The 21677-nt window shown below is 39.1% G+C and overlaps 1 protein-coding gene across 9 annotated transcripts in view; it reads right to left on the bottom strand.

Moving 5' to 3' along the window:
- LOC121385568 (CLIP-associating protein 1-like) overlaps positions 1–21677 on the bottom strand; it is a 222876-nt gene that overhangs the window by 103524 nt on the left and 97675 nt on the right. Inside the window, exon 1 of one of the 9 annotated variants that reach the window (XM_041516300.1) lies at positions 4316–4555. The exons of the other annotated variants lie outside the window; for them this stretch is intronic. Within the exon in view, the coding sequence (XP_041372234.1) occupies positions 4316–4376 (61 nt within the window). The 5' untranslated portion in view covers positions 4377–4555. Of the gene's footprint in view, positions 1–4315; positions 4556–21677 lie in introns of those variants that run through there. 9 annotated transcript variants of the gene reach the window in all.

Below are 21677 nucleotides of genomic sequence, written 5' to 3'. Positions count from 1 at the left end.
TGTAGCTGTGTGTGTGACGTCACTCATGTCACAAGTCATATCCTGCTACTATATGCAGATATGTCTTTGCTTTATCAGTTACCATATTCTGTCAATAGAAACTGGTTGCAGGATAAATAAATATACATGTACATCATGCTTTCAGGTAACAATGGCTTATTAATGTTTAAAGTCTGTCTTGTTTAAAAAGTTAAAAAGTTTGTTTTGTTTAACGACACCACTAGAGCACAAAACAAACTTTAAATAGGAAAGGTGCTACATTTACAATTAATAGCAATGGATCTTTTAATATGCACCATCCCACAGGCAGGACAGTACATACCAGGGACTTTGTGACACCAGTTGTGGAGCACTGACCGGAACGAGAAATGGCTCAATGGGCCAGCCGACGGGAATCAATTCCAGACAAGACCGCACATCAGGCAAGCACTTTACCACTGGACTACATCCCACAGACAGGACAGTACATACCAGGGACTTTGTTACACCAGTTGTGGAGCACTGACCGGAACGAGAAATGGCTCAATGGGCCCGCCGACGGGGAGCAATTCCAGACAAGACCGCACATCAGGCAAACACTTTACCACTGGACTACATCCCACAGACAGGACAGTACATACCAGGGACTTTGTTACACCAGTTGTGGAGCACTGACCGGAACGAGAAATGGCTCAATGGGCCCGCCGACGGGGATCAATTCCAGACAAGACCGCACATCAGGCAAGCGCTTTACCACTGGACTACGTCCCACAGACAGGACAGTACATACCAGGGACTTTGTTACACCAGTTGTGGAGCACTGACCGGAACGAGAAATGGCTCAATGGGCCCGCCGACGGGGATCAATTCCAGACAAGACCGCACATCAGGCAAACACTTTACCACTGGACTACGTCCCACAGACAGGACAGTACATACCAGGGACTTTGTTACACCAGTTGTGGAGCACTGACCGGAACGAGAAATGGCTCAATGGGCCCGCCGACGGGAATCAATTCCAGACAAGACCGCACATCAGGCAAACGCTTTACCACTGGACTACGTCTCACCCGTGACTTTTTTAATAACACCAACACAGCACATTAATTGATGAATCATTAGCATCTGGCTATCAAACATTTCATGATTCTGACATATAGTCTTAGAGAGATCCTGCTACTTTTTTCCTTTAACAACAAGGCATCTTTTTAAATGTACTTTCCCATAGATAGGACAGCAATTTAAACAATGGACTTTTATATACAAGTTATGGGTACCGTTTGGGGCAAGGAAAACAAAAATCACAGACGGGTCCACTGAGGGGGTTTGATCATATGACCCAAGCATGTTATGTGAGCTCTCTACCAACTGAGCTAGACAACAGGTTCTTATTCAGAATATCAGTGTCTGTATGTCCAATGAGTTTTTGGTTTGTTCTAACGTTTTGTTGAAACCCAAACTGGATATTACACTCAGTATGCAGCATATACATAAACGTCTCTAGGTAGTAATGTCCTGGACAGTAGATAGATAGGATAGATGTTTATGATATTTATCGACACCCCAGCACTAAAAAATACATCGGCTATTGAGTGTCAAACTATGGTATGTCCTGGACGGAGGAGCCGGGATCCAGTGAAAGTCAACACCTGCGCCCATGACAGGCGTGTGCTACAACAGCTGGTTCTGAATGTGCACCTTAAAACCTATGACCTGACCTGACCTGATCACGGTAGTCAGATTTCTGTCATATTGATATGAGAGAAAATAAACTAGGAGCTATTCCAAAGTTGTCACAGGGGATGTAACAGGCATCATAATTATAATTTTATCCCTGATACATGTAAGTCTGCTGTAATTTGTGTTCTATGTATACTTTTAAATCAATAAACATTTTACACTGTGGGTAGAGGGGAGACAAAGGCATTGCTTCCCACCACCCCCACCCCATAATCAATTCTGGCGGACTGCTGAGATTTGAATCCATCATGACAGCTGAGAATCAGGCTTAAACCTCTCCGTCAATTCTTAAAACACATGCAACATCAGAAAAAAAAAAAAATATCCAGGTTATAGAATACTACATATGGCTAATTCGTTGTAGACTTGATGGCTTCAATTACACACACAAATAGAGAGATAGCGATAGAGGCCTAAACCTCACAGTCAATTCTTAAAACAAAGGCAACATCAGAACAAAAAAACTATCCAGGAGAGAGAGAGAGAGAGAGAGAGAGAGAGAGAGAGAGAGAGAGAGAGAGAGAGAGAGAGAGAGAGAGAGAGAGAGAGAGAGAGAGAGAGAGAGAGAGAGAGAGAGAATTCCCATGAGTAACCCATCTGGATAATGAGCTGTGATCTATTTTTGGTATTATCTGCTGTGGTTTATTTTTGGTATTATCTATTGGAGGCTATGGGTAGGTAACAAAGAAGAATTCCACCATGTGAATGCATGTCAATCGGCCAGCCATGGAATAACAAGCAGATGTTCCAACATGCACACAGATCATAACACTGGAATAATGTGTAAGTCATTAATGTACAGCAATAAATCTACACCGACTTAACTTTACGCACACATACCATAATACTGGAACAATGTGCAAGTCATTAATGTACAACAATAAATCTACAAAGACTGAACTTTACACACAGTTCCGTGTCAAAGTTCGAGGTGTGTTGGCAAATATTTACATTGTGAAAAGAGCTGTGGCTCTGATTGGTAGTAATATGTGGCATTGATTATTTATGCAAATACTATTATCCACTGCCAATAAATTAACACCCTTTTGTTTAGAACACAGTGTACACTAGATATTCCAAACCAGTGCAGGTTAACCCCAAAATATTTCAGTATTTCTTGTCAATAGTTATGATTATGAATATGACTATTAGGGAAGAAAAGGATTGTTTAACAACAGCTCAGCACATCTTAAACTATAGCAATTTGGTATCCTAAGACGTGCAACATTTTAGATGAAGAAGAAGAAGAAATGTTTTATTTAACGACGCACTCAACACATTTTATTTACGGTTATATGGCGTCAGATATATGGTTAAGGACCACACAGATTTTGAGAGGAAACCCGCTGTCGCCACTACATGGGCTACTCTTCCGATTAGCAGCAAGGGATCTTTTATTTGCGTTTCTCACAGGCAGGATAGCACAAACCATGGCTTTTGTTGAACCAGTTATGGATCACTGGTCGGTGCAAGTGGTTTACACCTACCCATTGAGCCTTGCGGAGCACTCACTCAGGGTTTGGGGTCGGTATCTGGATTAAAAATCCCATGCCTCGACTGGGATCCGAACCCAGTACCTACCAAGCCTGTAGACCGATGGCTGCCATGACTCCACCGAGGCCGGTCATTTTAGATGAGTTCTCTTAAATCAAATCTAAGAACTTAGAAACATTGTTTTACATACCTATATCCACTAGGGTTCAGGCATGTCTTCCCTGGGTTCTACCTCCGGCATGGCCAGAGGTTTGACCCAGGGGAGAATTTATCAAATCATATACCACCCCATTTATATCTCATACAACACAACACAACACAACACAACACAACACAGGGGCCATTTAATTATCTTTACATTGTTTTTAATATGGACATCATTGTTATCAGGTCAAATGAGGTCAGGATGGGTCATCTTAGGTCAATTGAGGTAGCAGAGGGCAAGTTAGATACTGAATGAAATTTGTCCAATTCTAAATTAATATGACAGTGTTTCCAAATTGAATCTGTTTTAGCCACACACACACACACACACACACGCACACACATATATGTATATATGTGTGTGTGTGTGTGTGTGTGTGTGTATATATAACCCAGGCAGGTAGATAAAAGAGTAAAGAGGTAAGTAGGGAGTAGGAGAGAGGTAAGTAGGGAGGGATGAATGGAGGGATGAATAGAGGGATGGATACATATGAATATGGATCAACAGATAGATAGATAGATAGATAGATAGATAGATAGATAGATAGATAGATAGATAGATAGATAGATAGATAGATAGATAGATAGATAGATAGATAGATAGATAGATAGATAAGATAAGATAGATAGATAGATAGATAGATAGATAGATAGATAGATAGATAGACAGATAGACAGATAGACAGAGAGATAGATAAGATAGATAAGATAAGATAAGATAAGATAAGATAAGATAAGATAAGATAAGATAGATAGATAGATAGATAGATAAGAATACAAATATACTTCCTGATTCCAAACAATTTTAAACTAATACTTTTAATATAAAATCCCACAAAAATTTGAAGACTTCAAAACTTAACCTAAAAACAAAGATTAAAAAAACATAACACCAAACCTTTTCCTTTTGGGAACAAAGAGCGGTATTTCTGCAGGATCTTATCCCGAATTGAGCCCATGATAAAACAAAGAGAACGCCAGCCTGCACATGCAGTGGTGCCGGAAGCCTCCCAACAAAGCTCATGGGTGTGAAAGGTGAAGTCAGGTTGAGGAAAGATGCGAGGAGCAGACGTCAGTTTACCAGTCTAGCAGCAGACACAGAGTCCAAGAGCAGACGTGAATTTGTGAATTTGCTAGTACTAGTAGTAGCAGATGTGAGTTTGCCAGTCTAAGAGTCTAAGAGCAGATGCACGCGCACACACACACAGCGAAGCGAGCAGGCAGGCAGGCAGGCAGGCAGGCAGTATTAGTGGCCTGTGCAAGACAAGACAAGACAGCCATGCATGCGCACGCACGCACACGAGGGGCAGGTTATAGAGCAGAAGAAACACATGTCACGGGTCGGAATTTATGACTGCATGTGCACATCTGTCAGCTCATTTTAGAAGAGGCGAAGGAGTCAGTTCTGTCATGTTGTATGGTGCATTAGGTGATTCTGCTGAACTGGAGTGGAGAATGAGGAACTGGAGGATGGCGATTGGGGGGGGGGGGGGGGGGGGAGAGAGAAGATAGACACGATGCTTTTAAGTCAACTGAGGTGAACAGATATTTCTATGCAATGGGAGTTATAGGATGAACTGCAGATGTTCTCTGATGAATGGAGACTGGGGGAAGGGGAAAAGCAGGTGTTAATTGTGGACAGTCATCAACTCTGGTGAATTGGGGATTTAACGCCACTTGGGGAACTAATCAGCAGCTACTTGGTATCAAACATTTGGTTATTTTGACAACTAGTCTTCAGAGGAAACCCGCTACATTTTCCCCATTTCCAGCAAGGGATCTTTTATAAGCACTTAACTACAGCCAGGACAGCACATACCATGCCTCTGATATACCAATCATAGGGAACTGTTTGTAACAGGAAAAAATTCACCGGGTCTGCAGTGGTGGTCCAGTCTTAAGACAAACAACCCATGTGAATTTTTTACCAACAGACTCTACCTCATGTGCCCTACCCTCCCCACCCAACCCCACCCTACCCCTCCCTACCCTAAGAAAATAAACATTAGGAATGTGTATTTCAGAAAAGTGAAAAAGACATTTCGCAGTTCAATCAAGACTTAAGCTACCTAGGTGAGTTCTTCACCAACAGGTAACTCAATTTACCCCACTCCCCCGAAGGAAGCAGATATCATCATGATTGAGTATTTCACAAAAGTGAAAAAAGACATTTCGTGGGCACAGACTGTGTACAGCAATTGATACAGCCGCACATCAGATGCCAGAAGTAGGCTTAGAATACAAGTGTTATTATCATCAAAAGCCAGGCGCACATCGTAAATCTGCATCTTAAAATAAACACAATGAAAAAACTCCAAATGCCTTGTAGATTTCAGTGATAAGGAAATCTGAAATGTAGACATCTATAACACTGGTACATTTTAGTTTGTTTTTTTCTGTTACTATATTTTAGTTGTTGTTTTTTTGTTACTTTATTATTACTTTTATTATTACTTTTATTATTACTTTTTTTTTTCTTTTTTTTTTAAACCTCTTCCCCTGGGGGTGGGACATAGCCCAGTGGTAAACCATTCGCTTGATGTGCGTTGGTCTAGGATCAATCCCCGTCGGTGGGCCCACTGGGTTATTTCTCATTCCAGCCAATGTTCCACAACTGGTGTAACAAAGGCTGTGGTATGTACTATCCTGTCTATGGGATGGTGTATATAAAAGATCCTTTGCTGCTAATTGAAAAGAGTAGCCCATGAAGTGGCGACAGCGGGTTTTTTCTCTCAATATCTGTGTGGTCCTTAACCATATGTCTGACATCATATAACCGTAAATAAAATGTGTTGAGTGCGTCATTAAACAAAACATTTTCTTCCTTCCTTCCAACTGTTATATAAAGGAGGCTCTTGAATGTTTTAGCATGTAACAGGACTGTGTTCAGCCAGACCTGAGTAGAAAACGTCCCCACCCCATTTATACAAATGGTATTTGAACTATAGTATGCAGGGCTCAGACTTATAAACTTGTTATCTTTGGCAATTTTCAAAACTGCTAACCTAGAGCAATTTTGAGCTTGAATACATTAATTTTAAACCAGTATAACATTAAAACATTATCCCTTTTGCCAATACCAACAAGTTTAATTGAGCAGCTACATGTAAAGTTTAAAGTTTGTTTTGTTTAACGATACCACTAGAACACATTAATTAATCATCAGCCATTGGATGTCAAACATTTGGTAATTCTGACTCGTAGTCATCAGAGGAAACCCGTTACATCAGCCGCATGTAAGTAACAATAAATATAAATCAGGATCTTCATCAGCCCTGTAGAGGCAGCCCCACCACCTAGATTGTGTGTCCAGGACAGCGTGCTTGAACCTTTGTTTGATAGACATGTCAGCACATACAATCATGTAGTTCGGGACTTTGGCTCAATCCTCAAAAACATTGAATGTTCGTGGAAAATCAAACACAACAGGTTTCTCATCTAACTGTCAAGAAATACTGTCGAGCAGGTGACAGGCTTCCTTACCACATGGACATAGTATCACAGGCTAATTTCAACCCTCCTCAAAGACCGACCGCTGTTAACTGACCAATACAACACCAGAAAGGGTGGGGGGAGAGGGAACCACTACAAATATTTGCCCCGTGCACGTCACGGCATATCTTCTATTATGTAAGAATAACAAAACCGTCGACGGCATACTTTTGAGAGAAAAAGTTAAAATAAATGTTTATCTGGTTTTATCACCACTGTGTTTCGTGGGGTAGAAAATCACCATTCTGTGGTCAACGTGAATCCTGTTATTTTTTTTTCATTCATTTATTTATTTATGACGTCAAAAGTAAGTGTGTTTCATCCGTGGATATTGTATTTACTCACGGTCGGGAGGCCAGCTTGTTCTTTCACTTGGCCACGAAGTGATAATAATTGGTCCTTGTCAACAAAAGGTGAAAATGGAAGGAAGGAGGGACCGGGGAATGCAGGAGTTCGGCTCTATTCAATTAATATATGAATAAATCACATCGCTGACAGACACCGTTACATACACGGTATTCAACGTTTGTCACAGTATAATGTACAATGCAATTTGGATTGCAAAAATTTGACATAAAACAAATTATAAAATGTCCCAATATTCAAATGTTTTAGCATCATAGACATAATTATTACATGCAACATATTGAAGCTTTGTGCTATTATCATGAAAAAGGATTGCAAAAGTTTTCCATAAAATAAATTCTTAAATGTCCCAATGTTTGGCTGTTTTAGCATCACATGTAACATATTGATGGTATGTAATATTATAATAAAATGGGACTGCAAAAATTTGCCATAAAATACATTTTAAAATGTCCCAATACTCAGATTTTTTAGCATCACATGAAACGTAGTAAAGGTTTGTGCTTGTATAACGCAATAACATTGAAAACATTTTGCCATGAAATAAAATGTTAAAATGTCTCTATATGTAGATGTTTTGTCATCACAGACATAGTTATTCAAGGTTTGTGTTATTATCATGCAATAAAAATGCAATAATCTGCTGTAAAAAAAAAAAAACATTTTAAAATTTTGAAGTATTAAAATTTATCAATACAATTTACACTAAATTGTTTTTTTAAAATTCCAATTAGTTTTTATTACTGTGCAAATGTGGGAGCAGGTACGGTGCGACATAGAATGCGTTTTCATCATTTATGACACTGCATTAATATATTACAGTGATTTCCAATTATTATATCCATAAAATTATAAATTGTACACAGAATCGAGCTGAATTTTTTACCTTAAACTTTATTTAAACAATATTCATAAATTATCTTTTACTATAACACGTTTCTGGAATTTTGTTTTTTCTATTATCACAAGATTATGTAAGTATTGCAATTAAAGCACCCAAATATTTAAATAATAAAATGTCGAGAACAACAACGTTTGTGATATTATTTGGTTTGCACACAATGTTAAGACCACGCTATCGTCGATTTGCACACAAACAGGTTAGGTATGGAGTCTCTAAGTGCCAAACAATAATTCTGATTTTTATCAGCGTTTCCAAGTCGAGATCTGGCACACTTCCACATACAATATTTGATAACGGGCTCAAAACTTTGTCCCAATAACGTCATAGTGTACTGCGGTTTCTAAACCCAAGTCAGGATACAGTGAGTCAAAGAGTTCTGGGGAAAAGTAGCTGCAATTTTCTGCTAAAATTATTGTTGCTGAATATTTGTTTTGCTTAAAACACCATTAGAGAACATTGATTAATTGATAATCGGCTATTGGGTGTCAAACATTTGGTAATTCTGACACACAGTCATCAGAGGAAACCCACTACATTTTCCATCAGCACCAAGGAATCTTTTATATACATTTTCCTACAGACAGGAAAGCACCTACCACAGCCTTTGACCAGTTGTGGCACTCTGGTTGGAACGTGAAAAAAATGGATCCACCGAGGTGGTTCAATCCTGCAATGCAAGTACCTCATGCGAGCACTCAACCGACTAAATTTTGAAAACAAAATGTTCCCCATCATGTTCTAGTGGGACCATTAAAAACAATGTTTGAGTACGACCCTATGGAATTGAATGCAACCACACTCAACAGGGGGATATGGGGGCCTCCCCCAGAAAAAAAAATGGGTCAAGTTTAGGGTTAGGGTTAAGAAAATCATACAGTAATGGTAAGAGTTATTAATTTTGTCAAAAGGTTAACTTAAAAAAATAAATCTGCAAAAATATTTAGGTATGATGCCATACCCGTTTTACCCTCTGACAGAAACTCTGGTACTGATTTTGTGTGTGAATGCAAAAAAAAAAAAAAAAAAAAAAGTTAATATTATTAGCAATGAGCCTGAAGCAAGGAACACTGAAAAATACACCGAGATAACTGACGAAAGGGTTATTAATAATTTTACGATGTGGTATAGAGAAAACTGTGGTAGTGAAACTAATGCAGCCAAACATCACACAAAAATCAGCCGTCGAGAATAAAGCCATAAATTTGCAGCACAAAAAGCAAATTATCTTTCGATGTGTAGCGACCCCAAAACAGGTGGATTTTTCTAATCGAGAATGTATATAAATGGAGCTAATAACAACTGCGACAAAACTCTCTGGCTAAGGAAACACTCAAGTGCAATATTGATCAAAATGTTCCTGTTGAATGCACAGATTCATTCCAATACACCCCCAAAACCAACCCACTCTCCAAGTATGATTCTTCTTATAATAGATTGGGTTATAACACTCATTCTGTAACAGGTGAAAAGAAGATTTATAATCTCGGTGACAAACCAACAAAAAACACTTATAAAATTATGGGTTTGTTCACAATTAACCAAAATATTTACTTACAAGTATACAAGTACATTAGTATGAGAGTGGTTAATGTCAGCACATTCTTTAAAAATAAGAAACAAATATTGATTTATAAAAATTGTAATACCATCAAAAAAAAGTAAAGTTTGTTTTATTTAACGACGCCACTAGAGCACATTGATTTTTTATCTTACCATCGGCTATTGGACGTCAAACATATGGTCATTCTGACAGTTTCTTAGAGGAAACCCGCTGTCACCACATAGCCTACTCTTTTACGACAGGCAGCAAGGGACATTTTATTTGCACTTCCCACAGGCAGGATAGCACAAACCATGGCCTTTGTTGAACCAGTTATGGATCACTGGTCGGTGTAAGTGGTTTACACCTACCCATTGAGCCTTGTGGATCACTCACTCAGGGTTTGGAGTCTGAATCTGGATTAAAAATCCCATGCCTTGACTGGGATCCGAACCCAGTACCTACCAGCCTGTAGACCGATGGCCTAATAACCACGACGCCTCCAAGGCCAGTGTTACACCATCAAACAAACAAGCAAATGAATACCGTAAGTTGCCGTTATACAGACTGGAGTCTTTAACTTATGAAGACACAGCTATCAAAAAAAAAAAAAGGTTTTCTTTTGTTTAAAGAACTTCTTTTGGGATCCTCCCCCCCCCCCCCCCCCATATTATTATTACTACTATTAGATGTCAAATATATCTGAAGCCATATCTGAAGGAAATAAATACATATATTGAAGTTTGTTTTATTTAATGACACAACTAGAGCACATTAATAAAATAAATATTGGCTCCATCAGATGTCAAACATTTGGTAATTTTGACATAGTCTTAGAGAGGAAACCCGCAAACTTTGTCCACAGGGTCTTTTATATGCACCATCTCACACAGGATAGCACATACCACAGTCTGATATACCAGTCATAGTGAACTGGCTGCAAGGAGAAATGACCCAATGGGCCCATGAATGGGTAACAATCAGATTGACTATGCATCAGGCGAGTCTTTTAACACTAAGGTATGACGTCACTATGGCGCGTGCTGTAGTGACGTCATAGCCTGTGATTGTGTTAAGATTGTGTTGAGCTAAGGTAGCTTAAAAAATCCCTAGTCTGATAGGTAAACACTTAGTCCTAGCTCTGCCACTCACCAAATTCGCCAACTGCGAATATTTAAAAAGAATTGGTGAAGTTTATTTTAATTTGGCAAATTAATTTCATGTAATGATTGATATTTTTTATAAAATAACTGTAGATTTATGCCATTCTTGAAATTCAATAGAATGAATGAATGAATGAATGAATGAATGAATCAGGGTTTCTGCCAGAGGGTAAAACGGATATGGCGCCATACCCTAAGTTAACTTTTTCACAAAATTGAATTACTCTTATCATTACTGGATGATTTTCTTAATCCTAACCCTAAAGTAACTCATTTTCATTCTGGGGGATGCCCCCTATACCCCATGTTGACTGTGGTTGCACTGAATTGCAAAGCGCCATACCCCAAAATGTCTTTCTGGCAGAAACACTGTCAATGAATGTCAACGACACCCCAGCACAAAAATATACTTTGGCTATTGGGTGTCAGAAAAGGTAAGTTAATTTGGCAAAATGTTCTGGTCACCCATAGCATTGGCTTCGGTGGCGCAGTGGGTAAGCCATCGGATTACACTCCCACCCAGAGCAAATTCTTAAGAGCTCAATGGGTAGGTGTGTAAGGTCACTACACCCTCTTCTCTCTCACTAACAACTAATCAACTGTTCTGGACAGACAATCCAGATAGCTGTGGTGTATGCCCAGGACAGCGTGCTTGAACCTTAATTGGATACAAGCATGAAAATAAGTTGTAATGAAATGAAAACATCTATAGCTAGTGGTGACACTGCTGATAAAAACACACACAGACACCACACACACAAGTAACAAACTTGTCGTCCTGCACAGCAATGAGATACCCAATAACGAGACTGGCTGGTTGTAATGAAAACACAACGAAGAAGAAGAAGAAGCGCGAATGGGACAAGACTGAATTCTAATTTGTTGATCTCCAAGCACAGAATAGGATGCACACAGTTATGAAGAATGGAAACCTGACAAAGGTCTGGCCACCCTGTGGTGAGGCGGTCCGCTCTTATTGAGAAATCTCTATCAAAAGTCTTATATATATAAATACAGTGAATCCCCTCTAAAGTGGACACCCTCAAGACCAAGCAAAATGTCCAGTTTTAAGAGGTATCCAGTTTAGACAGGATAAGTTCTGTACTGATTTAAAAAAAAAGGGACTCTGTAAAATGTTCAGTTTTGTGGGAATTCCAGTTTTAAAGATGGTCTAGTTTACAGAGGTTCCGGTTTAAGGAGGTTTCACTGTATTCTGAAGTGTCATCGCCCACACGGAGATAAGATAATCCCCCTCCCCTATTCCAACAACACACAATACCCGACACACAATCTCCGACACATCCAGTAATAATAACGATAATCATAATACACGGTTAATGTTGTTATCTGGGCAGATTTCCCCCCAAAGAGTTGATACCAGTTGGGATTCAAACAGATTCAGGGTACATTAATTGATAGAGTGCTCGCATGAGGTGGCCGAATTGTAGGACTGAACTATTTAAATGGACCCATTCTCTCACTGGTCCACCCCCCCCCCCCCAAAAAAAAATCCCCCATCCCAATCAGTGTGCCGGGACTAGTATATCAAAGGATGTGGTATGTGCTGTCCTGTCTGAGGTAAAGTGCATATAAAAGATCCCATGAAGCTAATAGAAAAAATATAGTGGGTTTCATCTAAGACTGAGTAAAAAAATTACCAAACGTTTGACATACAATAGCCGATGATTAATAAATCAATGTGCTCTAGTGGTGTTGTTAAACTTTAAACTTTCTAACAAATTGGTCTTTGTCAATCGGTGGAAACAGCTGGTTGAGAAATTCCTCTCTTATCACAGCTGGGATGAAACACTGTGATTTATATCCTTCTGTTGCAGCACTCTAAATGACAGGACATGAAAGCAAGAGTGTAGACGTAAAAACACAAAAACCCGACAGAAGAACACTGCACTCCCAGGGTGTGCATGTCGGTACCCTGGGTGGATTTTACAGGCCGGATCAGAGAAAGTGGTGATATAAAAACAGGTCGACAGTAATCTCTGAAGCTTTAACCTGGTTCCATGAGAGATAATCTGCGTAACACGGCCATTAAGCCGACACTCCCGTCACCAGTCCGTCACTTTTGATAGGTTTTAGATTCTCATTATGTATGGGGTGAACATACGAACATTATGTACGGGGAATATACGGAGCATATTCCATCGGTGTTAAAAGGCATAATGTTGTCATTATTATGCAGTCATGGTGAAGTGATCTTGGAAGGTGGTGGTGGTGGGGTGGGGGTGGGGGGGGGTATGCAGAGATGGAAGGATGCAGAAATGGTTTGGAGGGAGGAATGGATGGAATAGGAAAATACAAAAGTGGAGCAAGAGTGGTATGAATGCATTATACAATGGATGGATGGATGGATGGATGGATGGAATGTTTAACAACACCCCAACACAAAAATACACATTGGCTATTGGGTGTCACAAATTTAAGTATATGAAAATATTATGTGTATATATATATTTATGTAAAACCACAGTGTAAGGAGCTGTGAGAGAAATATAATACAATACATAAAATCACAGTAAGTATATTTTAAAACTTGGATGGATGGATGGATGGATGGATGGATGGATGAATAGATGAAATAGATGGATGAATAGATGGATGGATGGATGGATGGATGAATAGATGGATGGTTGGATGGATGGATGGATGGATGGATGGATGGATGAATGGATGGATGGATGGATGGATGGATGGATGGATGGATGGATGGATGGATGGATGGATGAATAGATGGATGGATGGATGGATGGATGGATAGATGGATGAATAGATGGATGAATGGATGGATGAATGGATGGATGGATGGATGGATGGATGAATAGATGGATGGATGGATGAATGGATGAATGGATGGATGAATAGATGGATGGATGGATGGATGGATGGATGGATGGATGAATAGATGGATGGATGTATCGATGGATGTATCGATGGATGTATCGATGGATGGATGGATGGATGAATGGATGGATGGATGGATGGATGGATGGATGGATGGATGGATGGATGGACAGACTGTTGCAAAATAAATGGGAGTTTATCTAAAGTTAAAGTTTGTTTTTGTTTAATGACACCACTAGAGAACACTGATTTATTAATCATTGGCTATTGGATGTCGTACATTTGTAAATTTGACATACATAGCCTTAGAGAAGAAACCCACTATATTTTACCATTAGTAGCAAGGGATCTTTTATGTGCACCATCCCAGGCAGGAGAGCACATATCACAACCTTTCATATATCACTTGTAGTGCACTGGCTGGAATGAAAAACAGCCCAATGGACCCACCAACAGGGATCGATCCTAGACCATTGCGCATCAGGCGAGCACTTTACCACTGGGCTACATCCCGCCCTGAGATTGATCTAAATGCAATAATGCACCTAAGAAATACCATCATGGTGTATCAGTGATATGATACTGAATTCAACTGACAAAACACCAATTTTAAGGTTGTATTTTATTTCCTTTCAAGTGCTTTGAAGTTCGTTGGGACTTGTAGTGCTTTATAGGTTAAGATCAAAGTTAATAGCTGAGATTATTCATAGAGAAAGTCTGTTTACCCAAGTCATATTTCAGCTTGAATCCTGTCCATTCATAAGTCGACTTCATCAGGCCATTCAGGTTAAGTGGAGTCCAGATATGTGATACATCGGCTCACCTTTTGTTTCGGTGATGGTAAATACTCGGGTATACTGTCGTGTATCGAAGTTCATTATCAGTTTCACCCACAGATCAGTGTGTGTTAATTATACTGACAGCTGGGATTAGAAAGACCATATACTGTTTATAGTGGATAATGTACCTTTAAGATGTTATTTTTTTAATACTTCCTCAGAAACACCATACTTTTGAAAAGTGGATGGTGTACCTTTAACAGTTCATCTTTTGATACTTCTTCAGAAATTAATGTACCATATTATACTGTTGAACAGTAGATGATGTCGCTTTAAGAGGCCATCTTTTGATCTTGAGAAATAGCACATACTGTTGCATGTAATAAAAAAAAAATGACCTACTGAATAGTGAACAATGGGTCTTTAACAGACCATCTTTTTATACTTCTTCAGACATAACATGTACCATGTTATATTGTTGAAAACTGACAATGTTGCTTTAAAGGGCATCTTTTTATCCTCAGAAATTGAACTGTGGATGATGTGCCTTTAACAGGTCATCATTTGTTACTTCCGTAGACAACATATACCATATTATAATGGTGAATAGTGGATGATGTGCCTTTAAGTTTAGCAGGTCATCATTTGTTACTTCCTCGGAAACAACATATACCATATTATGTTGAATAGTGGATGATCTGCCTTTAGCAGGTCATCATTTGTTACTTCCTTAGACATAACATATACCATATTATAATGGTGAATAGTGGATGATGTTGCTTTAACAGGTCATCATTTGTTACTTCCTCAGAAATAACACATACCATATTATAATGGTGAATAGTGGATGATATTGCTTTAACAGGCCATTTCTAGATCCTCAGACATGTAATAGTCAAGAGTTGATCTTTTTATACATCCTAAAGAATACATGTACCATATTATACTGTTCATTTAAAATACATACTGGTGAATGGACATGAACCTTTAAAGGGACACACCCTAGTTTTTAAAAGAAAGAAAGAAAGAAATGTTTTATTTAACGACGCACTCAACACATTTTATTTACGGTTATATGGCGTCAGACATATGGTTAAGGACCACACAGATTTTTGAGAGGAAACCCGCTGTCGCCATTACATGGGCTACTCTTCCGATTGGCAGCAAGGGATCTTTTATTTGCGCTTCCCACAGGCAGGATAGCACAAACCAAGGCCTTTGTTGAACCAGTTATGGATCACTGGTCGGTGCAAGTGGTTTACACCTACCCATTGAGCCTTGCGGAGCACTCACTCAGGGTTTGGAGTCGGTATCTGGATTAAAAATCCCATGCCTCGACTGGGATCCGAACCCAGTACCTACCAGCCTGTAGACCGATGGCCTGCCACGACGCCACCGAGGCCGGTCCCCTAGTTTTTAAACACTACAACATATTTCTCACTATTAGAGCCGTTTATGATAACTGAAATCAAACATTACTTATATTTTATTCTTTAGATTATACATTTTCATAGAACCGAAGTGTTTCTGGTCATCCTGGTGTTTCTAATATCACATAATGCATTTTTTATATTTTTTAAAATGCAACTGCATCTGAGAAGTAGCAGTTATTGATTCAAATTCTAGTCTGAGAAGTAGCAGTTATTGATTCAAATTCTAGTCTTATTTTTTAAGGATATTTTCCAGTTTTAACATCACAGACTCGTGTTTCACTCTGTTGTAACTTTATCCAAGTGTGTTACAGGTTTGTAGATTAAATAAACTTAGTGTCCATTTTTACGAGTTGAAACTAGGGTCTGTACCTTTAACAGGTCATATCTTGCCACTTTCTTCGAATCCTCATACTGCAGAATAGTGTATGAAGTACCTTTAACAGGTCATATCTTGCCACTTTCTTCGAATCCTCATACTGCAGAATAGTGTATGAAGTACCTTTAACAGGTCATATCTTGCCACTTTCTTCGATCCTCATACTGCAGAATAGTGTATGAAGTACCTTTAACAGGTCATATCTTGCCACTTTCTTCGAATCCTCATACTGCAGAATAGTGTATGAAGTACCTTTAACAGGTCATATCTTGCCACTTTCTTCGATCCTCATACTGCAGAATAGTGTATGAAGTACCTTTAACAGGTCATATCTTGCCACTTTCTTCGAATCCTCATACTGCAGAATAGTGTATGAAGTACCTTTAACAGGTCATATCTTGCCACTTTCTTCGAATCCTCATACTGCAGAATAGTGTATGAAGTACCTTCAACAGGTCATATCTTGCCACTTTCTTCGAATCCTCATACTGCAGAATAGTGTATGAAGTACCTTTAACAGGTCATATCTTGCCACTTTCTTCGAATCCTCATACTGCAGAATAGTGTATGAAGTACCTTTAGTAGATGATGTCGCTTTAAAGAGGCCATGTCTAGATCTTCACAAATGTCAAACACCAAGGACAGTGGAACAAGTAGCATCAAGAGTTTATCGTTTGGTACTTTCTGTGATGGATACTGTACATGGTTTTGGCTGTACAAGAAGAGCAAACTGCACAAACGGGTAAAACGAGACTGGTAGCAATGTGGATTGATTGGTTTGCCGTGTCCATGCTACAGTAACAGTTCTCCGGAGGTCTGTGATGTGGAAGTGGGACATAGCACCATTCATATATACATGTACGAATGGACGGATGGGTGGGTTTTGGGTGGTTGGATGGATGGATGGATGGATGGATGGATGGAATGGTTTAACAAAACTCCAGCACAAAAAACTAAAAAAAGCTCCTTTAAATACTACGAAGCTATATTCTACTGCACAGGCCAAACATTAATGATAAGCCATGCTTGGCAGGACTGTCCTTGTAAAATAATATGTATACATTATCAACATGAAGTAATGGAACATCGATTATACATTATTAACCAGAATGAAATTGATTTTGCGTAATATGTGTAATGAAAGAAAGAGAGAGAGAGAGAGAGAGAGAGAGAGAGAGAGAGAGAGAGAGAGAGAGAGAGAGAGAGAGAGAGAGAGAGAGAGAGAGAGAGAGAGAGAGAGAATTAAACACACAGACAGATGAGATAGACATAAAACAATTTTAAAATAAAAACACGGATCCTCAGTTTTTGTGGATGGACATACAGACAGACAGACACGCAGAAAGACAAAACTACAGAAAGGAAGGAAACCCTGGCTGCCACCTGCCCCGTTCAGTGACATAAACACCAGCTTTGTCAAAACGAGTGGCACGATTCTTAGGCTACTGTTACATATCTCGGCTACTATTGTGTTACATATGTCAGCTACAGTCCTGAGAAATATGTCCTGTCATCACTTCAAATTACCCACATCATTAATGTCTAGTACTCAACACATACAGGTAGCCCCATAAAACAGACATAGAGCCTTCTACTTGGAAACAAGAATACTCTTAGAATTAAAGACATTTCACAGCCCTAGCAATCTGCAACAACATTTAGCAATGCCTATTAGTAGGCAAAATGTAATGTAAAATTGATTAACATTACCACCTTCCTGTTTTTTGACAAACGTGTTTCATTGTCAGAAGATACATTTAAAATACTAATGCAGAGGTAATGTGTAATTTAACTAAAGCAAACTACTTCTGAATAATGTATGATATAGATGAATGAATGTTTAACGACACCCCAGCTCAAACGAAAACAAGCCATTGGGTATCAGACATGGGTGTATTAATCAATGAATGTTTAACGACACCCCAGCTCAAACGAAAACAAGCCATTGGGTATCAGACATGGGTGTATTAATGAATGAATGTTTAACGACACCCCAGCTCAAACGAAAACAAGCCATTGGGTATCAGACATGGGTGTATTAATCAATGAATGTTTAACGACACCCCAGCTCAAACGAAAACAAGCCATTGGGTATCAGACATGGGTGTATTAATCAATGAATGTTTAACGACACCCCAGCTCAAACGAAAACAAGCCATTGGGTATCAGACATGGGTGTATTAATGAATGAATGTTTAACGACACCCCAGCTCAAACGAAAACAAGCCATTGGGTATCAGACATGGGTGTATTAATGAATGAATGTTTAACGACACCCCAGCTCAAACGAAAACAAGCCATTGGGTATCAGACATGGGTGTATTAATGAATGAATGTTTAACGACACCCCAGCTCAAACGAAAACAAGCCATTGGGTATCAGACATGGTGTATTAATCATGGGTGTATTAATGAATGAATGTTTAACGACAACCCAGCTCAAACGAAAACAAGCCATTGGGTATGAATGTTTAACGACACCCCAGCTCAAACGAAAACAAGCCATTGGGTATCAGACATGGGTGTATTAATGAATGAATGTTTAACGACACCCCAGCTCAAACGAAAACAAGCCATTGGGTATCAGACATGGGTGTATTAATCAATGAATGTTTAACGACACCCCAGCTCAAACGAAAACAAGCCATTGGGTATCAGACATGGGTGTATTAATCAATGAATGTTTAACGACACCCGAGCTCAAACGAAAACAAGCCATTGGGTATCAGACATGGGTGTATTAATGAATGAATGTTTAACGACACCCCAGCTCAAACGAAAACAAGCCATTGGGTATCAGACATGGGTGTATTAATGAATGAATGTTTAACGACACCCCAGCTCAAACGAAAACAAGCCATTGGGTATCAGACATGGGTGTATTAATCAATGAATGTTTAACGACACCCCAGCTCAAACGAAAACAAGCCATTGGGTATCAGACATGGGTGTATTAATCAATGAATGTTTAACGACACCCGAGCTCAAACGAAAACAAGCCATTGGGTATCAGACATGGGTGTATTAATGAATGAATGTTTAACGACACCCCAGCTCAAACGAAAACAAGCCATTGGGTATCAGACATGGGTGTATTAATCAATGAATGTTTAACGACACCCCAGCTCAAACGAAAACAAGCCATTGGGTATCAGACATGGGTGTATTAATCAATGAATGTTTAACGACACCCGAGCTCAAACGAAAACAAGCCATTGGGTATCAGACATGGGTGTATTAATCAATGAATGTTTAACGACACCCCAGCTCAAACGAAAACAAGCCATTGGGTATCAGACATGGGTGTATTAATCAATGAATGTTTAACGACACCCGAGCTCAAACGAAAACAAGCCATTGGGTATCAGACATGGGTGTATTAATCAATGAATGTTTAACGACACCCCAGCTCAAACGAAAACAAGCCATTGGGTATCAGACATGGGTGTATTAATCAATGAATACAACCCTTGCACTTAAAGAGACATACCCTAATTTTTAAACGCTAAGACATATTTTTTACTATTAGAGCTGGTTTTGATAACTGAAATCATACTTTACTTAGATTTTATTGTTTAGATTATCCATTCCCGTACATTCTAAGTGTATTTGGTCATCCTGGTTTTTTAAAATCATGAAATGCTTTTCTCATATTTTAAAAAAACGCACGTGCATCCGAGAAGTATCGAGTTTTAGTCTATTTTTAGAGGGTATTTCACAATTTCAAAGTCACAGACTCATGTTTCACTCAATTGTAACTTTTTTCCAAATGTGTTGCAGGTTTGACGATCTCCCCGACATTGCCATTTGTCATGTTTAATTGATAGGATGTCGATACAGTTTGTAGTCAAATCACAGAGTATGGAGCTGTGGTTAATTGCCAGGTTGGAATAGATGTCGATATAGTTAGTCAAATCACACAGTATGGAGCTGTGATTAATTGACAGGTTGGAATAGATGTCAATACAGTTTGTAGTCGAATCACAGAGTATGGAGCTGTGGTTAATTGCTAGGTTGGAATAGATGTCGATACAGTTTGTAGTCGAATCACAGAGTATGGAGCTGTGGTTAATTGCTAGGTTGGAATAGATGTCGATACAGTTTGTAGTCGAATCACAGAGTATGGAGCTGTGGTTAATTGCTAGGTTGGAATAGATGTCGATACAGTTTGTAGTCAAATCACAGAATATGGAGCTGTGGTTAATTGCTAGGTTGGAATAGATGTCGATACAGTTTGTAGTCAAATCACACAGTATGGAGCTGTGGTTAATTGCTAGGTTGGAATAGATGTCGATACAGTTTGTAGTCAAATCACACAGTATGGAGCTGTGATTAATTGACAGGTTGGAATAGATGTCAATACAGTTTGTAGTCGAATCACAGAGTATGGAGCTGTGGTTAATTGCTAGGTTGGAATGGATGTCGATACAGTTTGTAGTCGAATCACAGAGTATGGAGCTGTGATTAATTGCCAGGTTGGAATAGATATCGATATAGTTAGTCAAATCACATAGTATGGAGCTGTGGTTAATTGCCAGGTTGGAATAGATGTCGATACAGTTTGTAGTCAAATCACAGAGTATGGAGCTGTGGTTAATTGCTAGGTTGGAATAGATGTCGATACAGTTTGTAGTCAAATCACAGAATATGGAGCTGTGGTTAATTGCTAGGTTGGAATAGATGTCGATACAGTTTTTAGTCAAATCACAGAGTATGGAGCTGTGGTTAATTGCCAGGTTGGAATGGATGTCGATACGGTTTGTAGTCAAATCACAGAGTATGGAGCTGTGGTTAATTGCCAGGTTGGAATAGATGTCGATATAGTTAGTCAAATCACACAGTATGGAGCTGTGGTTAATTGCCAGGTTGGAATAGATGTCGATACAGTTTGTAGTCAAATCACAGAGTATGGAGCTGTGGTTAATTGCTAGGTTGGAATAGATGTCGATACAGTTTGTAGTCGAATCACAGAGTATGAAGCTGTGGTTAATTGCTAGGTTGGAATAGATGTCGATACAGTTTGTAGTCAAATCACAGAATATGGAGCTGTGGTTAATTGCTAGGTTGGAATAGATGTCGATACAGTTTGTAGTCAAATCACACAGTATGGAGCTGTGGTTAATTGCTAGGTTGGAATAGATGTCGATACAGTTTGTAGTCAAATCACACAGTATGGAGCTGTGATTAATTGACAGGTTGGAATAGATGTCAATACAGTTTGTAGTCGAATCACAGAGTATGGAGCTGTGGTTAATTGCTAGGTTGGAATGGATGTCGATACAGTTTGTAGTCGAATCACAGAGTATGGAGCTGTGATTAATTGCCAGGTTGGAATAGATATCGATATAGTTA

The sequence above is a fragment of the Gigantopelta aegis genome, chromosome 11 (genome assembly GCF_016097555.1).
Source record: "Gigantopelta aegis isolate Gae_Host chromosome 11, Gae_host_genome, whole genome shotgun sequence".
Lineage (NCBI taxonomy): Eukaryota > Metazoa > Mollusca > Gastropoda > Neomphalida > Peltospiridae > Gigantopelta > Gigantopelta aegis.
The sequence above is the reverse complement of the archived record's forward strand: the minus strand, read 5'-3'. Positions and strand labels throughout refer to the sequence as shown.